We start from the raw sequence: 13,571 nt of genomic DNA, 5'->3' as shown, positions 1-13,571 counted from the left end.
ACGCTCAAAGTGAAACGGCCTTCCTCCGCTCACTCTGCGGGTCTCTCATTTGGTCCAAACCAGCAGTAACAGTGATGATCACTGGAAATAGCCAATCCTTTAATTATCCTTTAATTATGGCCGCGGAATGATTTATGCACAAACCGGCTCGTGTCGGTTGTAATACGTGGAGAAGCTCTTTAAAGAGCCTCAAGACAATGGTGCGTCATATAGAAATAGCTGAGATTGTTCTCATTTAAAAAAAAATGTATAATACATGGGTATGTATCAAATACAAGTGCCTTTAAAAGGTGAATTTAAGAAATTATGTAAAATCGAGAAAAAGACCTTAGACCCCAGAGGGTTAATGGAGTGATGCCTCCAGCTGATCTGACATATAATAGCTCGAGGTACTTTACTTAGTATTTCCATTGTATACAACTTCATCAGATTTAATCAAATTAAACTACCCAGCAATTTATTTAGAATTTCCAAAAGCATAATCTGCAACATTAACACGTACCATGCACATTAATGCAGCAGTGATATTCATCCAAATCATCTGCACGACGAGTACTACTTGCGAGGTTCTTTTGCGTTTAGCAGTTTTCACAGTGTGGTATTAGTGCTTTTATTTTGGTAAAAGATCAGAACTCTTTTCCACCGTGCTTTGTGTGTCACGTTTGTCTTTTGTTGTATTAAGCGTTATTACCATTAGTATTCATAAACGTGCATTTGTTTTTAGAGGGGGGGGGGGGGGCACTTTAAATGTGCAGGCGGGCGTGGTCAAACGTACGTCACGTGATCTGACACGGAACTCCTTTCTATAAACGAGAGTGCGGTGGCCGGAGATGGTAGGTCTGTCCCGACGTCCACCCCAGGTACGTCCATGCCGGGTCCCTATTGAAACGCTTCCCGTGAAAGGAAGTGAAAACAAACACAGACGAAAACATAACTCTGAGGCTCTCTCTGATACAGTGACGGGGCACTCAGAAGTTACCGAGCTAACTGTTGCTAAGCTACACCGGGGGTTGGTGTCCGTATCTCGGTGAGCTATAACTAGTTAACTAAGTTAGCCGAGCTCAGTTTAGCTTGTTCAGCTAACTTAGTTATAGCTAGCTAGCTACGTTAGCTCATGTGTTGCACTTGGCATTATTGTTTAAATCTTATCAAACCGAACTTGAATAACGTTAATACCGTGTTTCGTACAGCGGAATGCCACGCGTATGATAACGTGATGCATGTTTAATAAACCAGGCAGCGTTGCAGAAGTCACAGCAAAACGGTGCACGGTGTAAAAAAGAAATGTTAACTGTCTAACGCACGTTTCCGGCTGCACTCGGCCCTTCATGCCAGATTAAGCGAGCAGAGCTGTCATGCCCGTCCTGGCGATGGCCGAGCCCGTGGTCGATCACCAGAGACGGTTCCAGGCCGCTGTGGATGTGATCCATAACCTCCCCAAGAATGGTATGTAGCCGTTTACAGCTATTCACATGGCGTCACATAGCAGGTGTTTGTTGGACCTTTATTATTGGAGGGGTTTAACTACAATATGCTGTACACAGAGAGAGAGAGAGGGGGTAAAACCAAACTTCTTTTATAAAACAGGTGGCTTTATGTGAGACCTTAACAACTCTGTTTATCTCCTGTACAAGTTGTCGTCTAAACCAGCAGAACTTTTCAAATGCAATGAGCCTCATGCTGTTATCACGACATGCAGGTCAAACGGAAGTGTGGCTCCTCCTGCTTTGTTAATGTGTAATGCTTTACAATAAGAAGGCCACACTAAAAAAAACAACATTATTTTTGCCAATGGAGTTTGGCAAAAATAATGCAAACACACACACACACACACACACACACACACACACACACCTGCATCATGCAGTAGTTGATTTGTATGGTCGGCTACATTGGTTTTGAAATGTGAGCCAGAAACATTCACTGTGAAATGTCTTGAAGTACCCTCTGACCTAAAATGAAAATGAATTTCTACTGTGTTTTACTTTGGTAATTCTCGACTCTGAGATGCGACCCCCATATTCTGAAGTGAGCTGCTAGCCTTTTGCGGTTTCCCCTTTGTCCCTGGTAAATGGAGCAATAAGCAGACCGGGAGACGCAGCTCATGAATGTCTCTTATTCTGCAGGTTCCTACCGTCCGTCATATGAGGTCATGCTGCGTTTCTACAGTCTGTACAAGCAAGCGGTGTGTGGACCTTGTTCAGTGACTCGACCCGGCTTCTGGGACCCAGTGGGTCGCTACAAATGGTGTGTGTTTGTGTGTGTGTGTCGTTGTCTTCAAGAATCAGGTTATGTTTCATCACGCCATATAGTTCATACTCTACATTGTATTTCCTTTTAAAATCTTTTTCATTAGTTCATTTGGCCAGTAGACACTGACACAAGTTTGCACAAAAAAACAAGTATTGCATGGAGTTTGGTGTGAGGTTCTCTGCGGGTTAGGTAGCTTGTCTTGTTGGGTATACTTCCAGATTCTTAACTTTAATCTCCACACCTTGTCAACCAGCATCACCATTGAGTTCTTCATAAGGAGCAGCAGCAGCAATGAGGTTGCGTTGCACAATATGTCGATGGAGAGAGGATCAGCGTCTCTTGATGGGGCACAAGGCTTAGCGCTGAGGCTAATGTGGGGTCTGTTGAACTTGATGGCCGCTAACGCATCCTGTCAGTTCACTTCACTAACAGATTAAGAAGGTGCGAGCAAATCCTTAAAGGGACAGTTCTGGGGTTTTGAAGTGTGAGGTACTTGGACCCAATCCCAAAGTCCCCTCCCCAAGGCTCTAAACCCTGAAACCTCAGGGACTTATCTGACGTCACCTGTTAAATGAGACTGAGAGGCTGCAAAGGCTTTAAATAGTGTAAATACGAATGGGACAGTACTTTGCTGCAACATCATGGGATATGTTTTACTCCCTGATCTGAACGTCTTCCACACTCTTTCCTCACAAGATGAGAAGTAATTGTCAAATAATCAACTTGTTTTTGTCCAAAAGGCTTAAATAACTAAATGAAATGTTTGATGACTAAATATGTGAGATATAGTCTCTGCTTCATCGACACTTAAAAGACAAACTAATCTATACTGGGTTTTTTTATGAATGGAGTCTGGTGGCTTTGGAGCATAGATTAGTTTCACTTTCAGTAACATCACTTCTCATGCAGGACGACAGGGTTGTCTGAATACTCTCACGCTCAGTAGCCCCTGGTATATTTGAGTAGTCCATGTACAGTCATGTGGTTTTACTCTAAAATTAAAATAATTGTATTAATAGAAATGATAATAATAACTTTAAGTAATTCCATTCTGCTCCATTGACAGATTGTCTTCGTGTCCGGGCTGGATTAGTGAATTTGGAGCTCGTTGGGGTTAAACGTTGTGGAATAGAGATCCTCGATACCCACAGAGGTTGGAAGGAGAAACAACTCAAAAAGACTCATCGCTGCTGAGTCACTTTGAGTTGGGGGTATATCCTTCAAACACATATTGTAGACTTTTCTGTCTGAAGGGTAGAACGTATTTCTTCAGAGAGTGCAGTTAGTGACAGTGTGGGCTCCGTGGTATTTCTGACAGCTTGACGGAGTAGTGTCAGAGGGCGGGGCTTAGCAAAAGGTCAACTGTCACTGAAGAATGAAACTGTCAAACCGTAGACTGCATTAATTAAGAATTCCCATGGCAAAGCACAGGAGTACAGGACACTGTGTGGCCAAAAGTACCGTAGTTTAACCGGATGACCGATTGTTTTGCTCGTCGGTTCTTGTTTATGTGTCAGGGATGCCTGGAGACGCCTGGGAGAGATGAGCGGCGAGAGTGCCATGGCAGAATACGTGGACGAGATGAAGAAAGTGGCACAGGAGGTACACGACGCACGTGTTTCAATATGACGCGCCCTCCACCATGACGTGAAGCAAAAGAAGAGCAGATGAACACAGCGAGTTGGAATTTGGGTCCGGTGACAAATAAAAGTTTCCTCTGGCTGCAGGTCGTCGACACCATGCCCATGAACGATAAAACGGCCTCGCTCTTCCACCACTTCGAGCCCCTCTACCTGGTGATCGATGACATGCCGCGGCCTTCAGAGTCTCTGGTCGCACTCAGAGAAGGTCAGTGACCCTGAACCTAAATACTAAATTCTCCCAGTTATATATCCCTGTTTACATTCGCTCAATAGGTAGAATCGTAACCGCTGTTTCGTGCTGTATGACGGAGAAACGTTGGAAATGAACAGACCCGTGGTCCATGTGGACTTTGGTTGCGGATTTTCACGACGTGGCCGTTTGTAAGAGTCTTTCCTCCGTCACTGTAGGTCGTGAAGGCAGTGAGCATGCTGACGGGGCAACAGAGGAGGTGAAGGATGAGGGTGAGGAGCAGGCCGGTGCTGAAGAAGAGGATCAGGAGCTGAACCTGTCTGAGGTCATACGCCTCACTGGAAACACCCTTCCTAATGGTATGTGTCATAACGTCATCTGACAAAATCATCACAAATACAGTTTAATAATGATCTCTATAAACAGATATCTGTCCTCCCTGCCTCTGCTCTGTGTGATCTATATTGTATTTATAACAGTCGGCTTCACTTTTAAAGCCTAGTTCCAAGTGTAAGTTCAAAGAGCTACTGTGGCTCTGAGAGGAACTGAAAATACGTCTGTGGCCTTTTTTAAAATCCCTCGTGATCCCAGCAAAGGAAAGAGGAAACTTCAAGTTTCGTGTGAAACTGCTCACTGCAAGTTCTGTGGGTTATCCAGAGTGACCTGAGTATGGGGGTGATGTGAGACAGTCTGTAGGAAACCTGAGTATGGGGGTGATGTGAGACAGTCTGTAGGAAACCTGAGTATGGGGGTGATGTGAGACCGTCTATAGGAGACCTGAGTATGAGGGTGATGTGAGACCGTCTATAGGAGACCTGAGTATGAGGGTGATGTGAGACCGTCTATAGGAGACCTTCTGCTTCTGCAGACGCTGGTGTGTGTGAGGGTTTGGTGTTGACCAGTGACTCAGAGAGCGAGATCTTCTGCGACTCCGTGGATTCGGTTGAGCAACTCTGCAACGTCAAGGTACGACTCGCGTGCCCCGACACACTCATCACACTGCCCCAGTGAGCAGGAACGTCCCGTTCTAGAATATTTTCAATTAAATTCAGTTTATTTTGTATATATCTATAAATATCTATTTAACCGTTTCAAAGATTGTTTTTCAATCGCAGATTCCTCTCGTCAAGACCAACGGTTTCCACAACGGCCACGTGTCCCTGGAGTCGTCTCCCGTTCAGAGCCACCAGCTGGAGGGCGGTCGGGGAGTGCGACAGGTCGGGGCAGGTGGAGGTGGAGAGGGGGCGGAGGACGGAAATGGTCCGGGTCCCAACAGGAGGGGTCGAGACACCGGGCGGGAAGGTTCCCTCCACAACTGGAGAGAACGTAAGCTGCTTCAACACGGGAAGGGTTCAGTCACGGTGGCAACCGCAAACACACAGCTGACTGCATGTACTGTGTGTAGGTGGTGTTCCTCAGGGCGGTCCGAGGTGGGGGGGCCCCGCCGGCGGCGGAGGGGCCGGCCGAGGAGGCGGGGACGGTTCAGAGGGCGGGGCTGAGAGGCTGCACGACGCCCACCTCCAGCAGCAGATCGTCCTGGCCCTGCGGAGGCTCCGAGAGGACATGAGGAGTGTGATGGACCGGCTGGAGGTGGTGGAGCGGCTCGCCGCCACGCAGGTGAGCCCCAACGGGTCGGGTTCTTAATAGCTGATGGTCATGGAAAGGGTTAATGTCTTTTACTTCATTAAATGTCGTCATAGACGATCAGAAAGCTCACGCTGCCACATTTTTCTCTTGAAGCTTTAAATGTAAAAATGCAAAAAAAAATCTATTGTAGAAACGGTGCTTTTGCTGGGGAATATTTTCAGCAGCGGATTAAGACGCATTTTAGAGTTTCTCAAATGTGGGTACTTTGGAGTACTCTAAAAGGGTAGCAAAAAAGTATAATTCATACATAATTTTCTACCCAAAATGTTTCATGTATTCCAAAGAAATGTCACCTGACTTTCCTCTCTGCCTTCATGTTTCCGTGCGCCAGGCCCAGGGTTCAGAGTGGAGGGCGTGTCTACAGTGTGCAGCCTCCAAACAGCAGGTAAGGCTCCATATGCCGACCAGCAGCTAGCGTTGCTCAGTGGTTTCCAGTACTGATCCCAGTATTAATGAGTACTGTGAATAACTTTCCTCTCAGGAGGAGAGGTGGTGGCTGTTTGACGTGTCGGGTCAGACCGTCGTCCTCCTGCTGCTGTGGCCGTTTGTGGCCCAGGGTCTGGTGTCCCTGCTGAGGAGGGCCCAGCGGAGGAGTCGCACGTCTTCATGAGCCGGAGGAGCCGTCCGACCGCTCGCCAAGCAGTAATCCACCGCCACACGACGTCTAATTTTTTTGTTCGGCAGCAAAATGGATCAAATCAAATATGAAATCACGGGGAGGCTCCGCCCTCCCTTCCGCGCGCACCACCGTGAAGTGGCCGGCCCGCTGTGGGCTCGGAGAAGAGGAGGCGGAGCCTCACACCTCAGAAAGCAGAGATCCTCTCACTCACTGCGGCACGCAACTGTGTTTAAATGGTTAAGTGGGTCAGCGAGCTTGTGTTGGCCAAAGTCACTTTGTCTTTACCCAACCTGGATATGTGCTGCTCATGAGCTTAAATTATTAGTTCATATTTAATCTGAGCAAGATACTTTTGTAATATACAGATTATTATTATTATTATTACAAACGACAGGATGCTGCCGGAGTATCTGCTTTGAGATGGAAGAAGTAAACATACGGGTGTGGCTGCAATAACTCCATGGCAACGCCTCGTCATCACATCGGATTCTGGACCTGGGGTGGTTTTGTCTTCTGGGCTCCTAACGGGACAATAATTCCATCGAGAACACGGCGTCCGTCGTCTCTGGTGGTCGAGTCCACGGAAATGACAAACATAACCGGGAGAGCTGGTTTTCAAAAAGCTGTGACGAACAGTCATGTATGATACTAATACATGAGCTCAAATTAATAAATCTATATTGAATAGCAGGTCGTGGTGTGTCGAGTCTCGTTGGCAAATGTTCAGGATTTCAACACAAGGCAGAAACAGTGCAGAGAAGCACCGATCACTGATGTTCAGCTACATACAGAAACATCAATGGGACATGCTACTCTAGCTTATGAATTTAATGTGAATAAAGTCACACCTACATCACTGATAAGACAAATATGAGATGCTTTAAAATGTGAAGACTGTGTGAAGTCCCTTTTCTGATGTTCTGTCATATTTCATGTTGTACAATTGTCTGTATGCAGCATAATATAACACAGCCTTTATGTGATGTATTTGGCATTGTCTGTTTCAAATGTTTTATTTATGGAATGCACACAGAATGGGAGAAATAAGCCCCTTAATGAAATGAGGGGACTTAATGGGTGGGGTCCTCGAGCCATGTCACATTGCTCATCTCTTCAGTTGGGCAACTCGCAAGCACAAGTGGCCGAGGCCGAGGCCACGTTTTCAGGCACGCTGGATTCAGACGTTGCTGTGAGCTCGAGGTTTCACTGTGATTAATGTTCCACTGTGGGTGAACAAAATGAACACAACCCCTCTTCAAAAACAAATAATTTAATATATTATGTATAATAATTATATACACGGGTTAACTTAACAAGGCTTTGTACAACTGTTACAAAAATTGGTCCACGCACAGTCACCCACGTACATCGAGTACATGCACAAGGGCCCAGAGAGAGAAGGGCAGACGGAGTCCAGACGGTTCGGCTCCGGCTTCATTTCTCTTAACGGGAGCGGGGAAATGGACTCGGGTAAGACTCTGTGGTTTTTGTATTTAAGGAAGTTCTTCACTGCTCCCATGACGATACTCTAAGGAACACTGATATCATGTAAAGCCTCTCTTAGGTTCTCTCTTGGCTCTAATATTGTACACAAATGACCCAAATAGAAGAAGAAAACAAACAACAAAACATTTTGGCATGACTGCATAGCTGCCTTAAACACTTTGCTCAGACCCCCCCACACACAGCGCGTTATTTGCATATTTAATGTCACTGACCCCATGCACACTATATATATATATATATATCGTTGGGGTTCCCTGTGGATCCACAGGAGGCTTTGGAAAAGCTTGTAAACTGCAGAGCGGAGTCCTCTGAATCGGTCCCGTGCGCGTGTGATGTCACGTGGCAGATGAGTCTTTGCTGGTTGTGAGGGTGAGTTGTAACAGCAGCGAGGCTCTGGAGTTGAATTTAAAATGTCTGCTATGGCTTTCTCTCATATTTTTTGCTCCTATTTTTTATTTTTTTTAAAAATATCATTTACAGTTGATGGGTTTCATTCCAAAATCATTATTTTAGAAATGAACGGTAAAGGCCTTATGTGTAGGATTTGAACAACTCCTTACTTTTGGCACCACCTAGTTGTTGTAATAACACAACACCGGCACTGTGAAACATTGCAACAATTCTCACCGAGATCGTTTCAATTTTCTTTTTTTCCAAACGGCTTCATCAGAATCTGTGGATCACTTGTTTGTTAGAGCGGCAGCTTTTCTTCTCATTTTAAGAGGATCACCTCCAGGAATAAATCAAGTCCTGGACTTCTTGCTCTAGTTTATGGAGCTACATTTGAAAAGATGTGAGCGTGTGCTCTTAGGAAATGGGAGCATTGTTCGCAAACATTAATTGTAACGTTAAGATGTTCTTCTGCCTTCAAAAGCCGCACTTCTCTCTTTTTTCCTATTATGGCATAACTTTCACTTCCAGATTTTACACTCCTCGTTCACTTCATCTAAAAATAAAAATAGTTTGCCATAAACACATTTGATCATGAAAAGTTATTTGGATGAAACCACCCGAGGTGTCAAAGGTTATCCAGCTTCTAAAGCAGCAAACGTTGTGTTCAATGGAAGTGTCGTGATCGGGAATCGGCTTGTGGGCGAAGTAAATCCTTGGAACTCCAATACGTGAATTTGCAGCTCTGAGCAACAGAAAACGTTAAGAAGCTACGGTAGTTTTTTTTAGCTGTGTTCTTCTTCTGCGGGAGTCAACTGGGATCGTGCTGTTAGCGACCAAGCTAACGCACGCTAGCGTGTCCTCGGCTCGGACGACATCAACGTGTGTGAGTGAAGTACGTAAACACACAAGGTAAAAAACAACTTTTCCTGAGAAAAGGGATCAGATTTTGGTGAGAATTTGCCAGAAATACCACAATCTCAGTTCGCCGCGTTGGGCCACTAATGTTCTTTGGAAAACGTACAACGACATGGATAATTACATCTACAGTTATTCTGTAAGTAAAGGGTTAAAGATGAATAGCTTTAAAATAGGTGAACGGTAGAATTTGCATGTTAATTTCAGACCGAGTTTCACATTTTATTCATTTTGGAATGAAACTCCACAGCTGCGCACAACGTGAGATCAGGTCTCCGACTTCTGTGCCGATAACAACAAAAAGCCACGAGGGAAGAGTCTTGAGACAACGGAGATCGCCGTGGCAACGTGGAGGACCCAGTGTTTGTGAGTAGAGGGCGAGTGCTTGGTACTGCGTTAGTAGATTAAACAACCACAGTGTGGCGGCGCCACGCTCTCGTCCGGTCCCGTGGGTCCAGGGCCGATCGCCTCAGGACCACGGGGTGAGGTCCTGGGGAGCTTTGATCAATCCAGACCGAGGAGGAAGAGGAGGAGAGAGTGCGAGGCTCCCGGGCAAGCTGAGGGAGGGGGTCCATTTGTTGAATTGACCCAGGACCTACAATCGATCCCTGAGGAACCCCGACACGTCCATGTGTTCCTTCGAGGACTCTGATCACCTCCACCCTCTCTGCTCTCCTGCCCAGCTCGAGGTCCAGATTCATGGAAACAGCCCTCGTCCTCCCGCCTCTCGTCTTCCTGTAGCAGACTGGCGCCGACTGGTTCCAGTCTGGCTGCTGGGCACCGTAAAAGCTGGAGGTCTGGTGTAAGTTGGGAAGCCTGGTGGGGCAGATCCAGACGGGGAATGTGGGGTGTCTTCTGGCCGGAGCGCGAGGCCTCACGTGGGAAGGGGGATCAGACATCGTTGTGGGTCTTGGGTACGTGGCGTTGACTTGAAGGGGCGAGCAGAGGAAACTCTTCGGACGAAGCTGCGTTGCGTTTCCCGGCAAGGCCGACCTCCGCCTGCTCTCCTTTTCGCTTTTTCTGCCCCTCACTTCCTGTCCAGCCTCCTCCTCTCCAGACGGATGTCTTCCCTCTGCAATCTCTCTCGCTTTCACCCCGGTTTCCCTTTCATCCCGTTTGTCCTTTTTGGGAACGGTGCGTTCTCCCTTGACTGCCTCTCCCTCTCCTCTATTCCCCTCTCCTCTTTTCCCCCCCTCCTCCTCCTCCTCCTCCTCGTCCCCTCCCCCGCCTTCTCCTCCCCGGTAGTTGCTGGTTTTGACCGGCTCGTGCTCAGAGTCCTCGTCGGCGCTGCCGTCCTGCGGGTGGGTACTGAGGCATTTCTTACGTTTGCGGGTCACAGCGGAAATGATGGACTTGGGCAGGAAGTCCCTGGCACTCAGGTCCTTCTTGGACAGCGAAGAAAGCTGAAAAAAAGTTGACAAAGTTGCGTCAAATAATACTTCATATTCCAGAATCCGGGGTCCTAAATCACAGAGTTAAAGCACGACTGAGTGAATGTTTTTCTTACCTTTGACTTAAGTGAATCGCTGGTGGTGGAATCTAGTAGAAAAAGGAAAAAGATTTGGATTAGAACCGCGTGGTGCTGGTGGTGTTAGGAGGTGCAGAGGTGGATCGCTGCCTAATCACAGCACACACGAGCAGTACTGCAATCTGTCAGTTGAACTCTCGCCATTATCATCCGTCTTTAAAATGAAGCTTCAAGTACTAAATGGCCAGAGTTCCCCTTTAAGGTCAGTGGATAGGGGGGTGTAACGGAGGTTTATGAGTCCTGGTCCATGTTACGTTTCTTTTTGTTCATACCGAATGTTTCCATTCACATATTTGAATGTATCGTGTTCTGAAGAAAAGCTGCTTGGAAACGGTTAAATTCACTACAACCTTCAATACAACAAGTGTTTTTACTTGAAGTGGTTTTGGCCTTTTGACGACAATGATGGATGATTTAAACTCACGTAGCGAACCTTTAACTCACACGACCGATCATCTGTTTCTGCTGTCGCCGTCTTCCTAGATACATATTCATATCGTTTTCGTCAACATGAGTTGGATGACGGCGACGTGTACCCTCAACTAAAACACATCTAATGGGGGGGTGGGGGGGGGGGCGTTTGAATATTCAGTGTGGTTCCATTCACGTCCCCGACACCACGCCGCTCATCGCTTTGCGGAGGCGGAGCTCCAACTGGCGAACTTTGAACACGCAAACCGTTACAGCGCCGTCGGCAAGACGAGAGGAGTGGTGGGACACCGAGACTGAAATGAATGGGTGAATGGATGTTTCTATTGCACTTGAATACAAACACAAAAACACACAAGGAGGAAGACCTGGTCCTACCGAAGAGGCTGATCCACTGTCTCAGCTAGAGAGAGAGAGAGAGAGAGAGAGCAGAGAGGAAGGAAGAGAAGGAAGAGCTGAGTCTCGCTTCATAAGACCACCGGCAGCATCAGGAGGACAGAATGCAGAGGAGCAGGTTAGACATTAAGGATGAGACTGGCATCCTCGTGAAAGAAAATAAAAGATGAAAAGCGTATTGCAATCTCAGTGAGGATGTAGACTTTTCATGTTTTCTAGGTTGCATTTCATTTCTCTGCTTTTCTAGCAGCACTATGTTGAAGATCTTTGTGTATTTGTGCTAAGAAATATCTTTTTTTACAACGTGACAGCCGCTATCAATAAAAGCTTCTTAATATGGCCGTGCTTGTCGTTTCCAGATTGTGGAACGCCTGCATGTCCTTCGTGATTGTCTCGTATTAAAGGCTGATTCCTCTTTCGGGTGCATACAAAGAAGAACAGAAAGGAAGGCTTGTGCATTCTTGTAGGTATCTGGATATCAGATATTAATAGTCAAACGGAGACTTCTTGGATAATCGAAGAGCATCTCGACCAACTGTTTATTAGTAGAAATAAAGAATATGATACAGCGTTGTGCCATCTGTGATATATTTTCTGTAAACAAGACTTTCTGCTTTTGTTGCTGCTCCAGTTCGACACTGAAAGTGTTTCCGGACCAACGGGAACGCTTTGGCCTTTGTGGCCTCTGTTCCAGCAGCTTCGTTTAGAAATAGGAATATTGAATATGAAATGTGCATTTATATTTATGTGATTATTTTAGTAATTAAACATGACCGATATATTAACATTTAAAAAAGAAACACTGCCCGAGGACAACGCTGCGCCTTTTTCTCCATTTTGCCGGTAGAACACTGAGCTGGTGATCAGTTGATCAGATCGATCAGTTGGATCCTCTCGTAGTGAACATGGATCCCTTTGACACTTCCTCACCTGACGCCTCTCCTGGCATGCCGGGCCTGCCGATGTTGGACAGCAGATGGTCGATGTTGGGCACGGGCTGCATGTCCCGCTTATCCTCTGGGGCCTGCACATGCAAACACATCCACAAGTACACATCCAAAGCCCAAATTAAAGTGCAAAGTACAAATGAGGACAGCCGAGTACGAACGACGTACCTTCTCTTCCTCGTCGAGCTCTCCCGTGGTGAAGAACCAGTCGTGCTGTTGGAGGAACAGAACGCGGCGTCACTGATGGCGTTAAGAGTCAAACACGTAACCGGTAAAGAGTCGGAGGAAGCAGCCGCCGGTTCTTACGTGCAGGATGAGCGTCTCCACGATCTTGTAGCGGTCGGGCATGTGGGTGACCATGTCGGTCATGTTGTCGTCCGACGTCCTCACCAGGGTGGGGCCAAACACCAGGGCCAGGTTTCTGGGCTCCATCTGAAGAATGACATCAAAAGCTACGCTCACGAACACCCCCAAATTAGCCTAACGTGCTAATTAGAGGGAGGTCCGCTTACCTTGTTCTGTTCACAGTGGTCTGCCACCTTCTTGAGGTGACCCACCAGGAACTTCAGGGTGTGGTAATAGTAATCTGGGAGGTCATGGAGCTGGAGAAAGAAGAAGATCAAAAAGGTTGAGGAAGTGAGAAAGAGAAGATGTTCTGCTGTCCTTTGAGACACATACCAGTTTCTTCATGGTCTTCAGCCGGTCCTCGGCGTCTTCTATCCGGTTGGCATCGATGAAGTCGTTGTATTTGTCTGTGGACCGAGAAGGCGTTTAATTAACAAGCAGCTGATCAATGTAAATAGACATCATGTCCACATGCAGACGACAGGCAGCAATGTTCATAAGGAATAATCGGATTTCTATCCAAAATGGTGGCAAATGATCCAGCCCTGCTTTTATGTTCTATCACGTTCTACGTGATGGTTCCTGCAGCGATGCACAGAGAACGCGTGACTGGACGCACCGTCGGTGAAGAGCGGCTCGGGCAGCTTTCGTAAGAATGACTTGAGCAGGCTGCTGATCACGTTCAGGTCCTGCCATCTCTGTGGAGACACAAAGGGGGAGGGGTTTAGTATTTGTGGAGCAGTGTTCAAGAAAACGACTC

At 46.7% G+C, this 13,571-nt stretch overlaps 2 protein-coding genes across 5 annotated transcripts in view; one reads left to right on the top strand and one right to left on the bottom strand.

Annotated features, from left to right (window-relative positions):
- Positions 1-756: 756 nt before the first annotated feature.
- acbd4 (acyl-CoA binding domain containing 4) lies at positions 757-7,339 on the top strand. Of its 3 annotated transcripts, XM_034558192.1 has the most exons (12): positions 801-860; positions 958-1,027; positions 1,336-1,446; positions 2,127-2,247; positions 3,771-3,855; positions 3,981-4,101; positions 4,305-4,445; positions 4,955-5,052; positions 5,184-5,412; positions 5,492-5,703; positions 6,065-6,118; positions 6,215-7,339. In XM_034558192.1, the coding sequence occupies exons 3-12, from the start codon at positions 1,356-1,358 to the stop codon at positions 6,341-6,343; spliced, it is 1,281 nt and encodes a 426-aa protein (XP_034414083.1). In that variant the 5' UTR covers positions 801-860; positions 958-1,027; positions 1,336-1,355; the 3' UTR covers positions 6,344-7,339. The 3 variants fall into 3 exon arrangements, with proteins under 3 accessions (XP_034414084.1, XP_034414082.1, XP_034414083.1); XM_034558193.1 differs by lacking the exon at positions 958-1,027 and having other exon boundaries at positions 757-860; positions 5,202-5,412; XM_034558191.1 differs by lacking the exon at positions 958-1,027 and having other exon boundaries at positions 757-860.
- Positions 7,340-7,761: 422 nt separating this feature from the next.
- LOC117748436 (rho GTPase-activating protein 23-like) overlaps positions 7,762-13,571 on the bottom strand; it is a 57,069-nt gene continuing 51,259 nt past the window's right edge. For both annotated transcript variants that reach the window (XM_034558190.1, XM_034558189.1), the window contains exons 17-24: positions 13,431-13,509; positions 13,145-13,218; positions 12,979-13,068; positions 12,773-12,898; positions 12,635-12,679; positions 12,450-12,543; positions 10,674-10,705; positions 7,762-10,569 (exon numbers count right to left, since the gene is read on the bottom strand). In XM_034558190.1, coding sequence (XP_034414081.1) covers positions 9,571-10,569; positions 10,674-10,705; positions 12,450-12,543; positions 12,635-12,679; positions 12,773-12,898; positions 12,979-13,068; positions 13,145-13,218; positions 13,431-13,509 — 1,539 coding nt within the window. In that variant the 3' untranslated portion in view covers positions 7,762-9,570. The remainder of the gene's footprint in view (positions 10,570-10,673; positions 10,706-12,449; positions 12,544-12,634; positions 12,680-12,772; positions 12,899-12,978; positions 13,069-13,144; positions 13,219-13,430; positions 13,510-13,571) is intronic.

Source organism: Cyclopterus lumpus, chromosome 19 (genome assembly GCF_009769545.1).
Source record: "Cyclopterus lumpus isolate fCycLum1 chromosome 19, fCycLum1.pri, whole genome shotgun sequence".
Lineage (NCBI taxonomy): Eukaryota > Metazoa > Chordata > Actinopteri > Perciformes > Cyclopteridae > Cyclopterus > Cyclopterus lumpus.
Note: the sequence above shows the minus strand (reverse complement) of the source record. Positions and strands in the feature narration are given on the sequence as shown.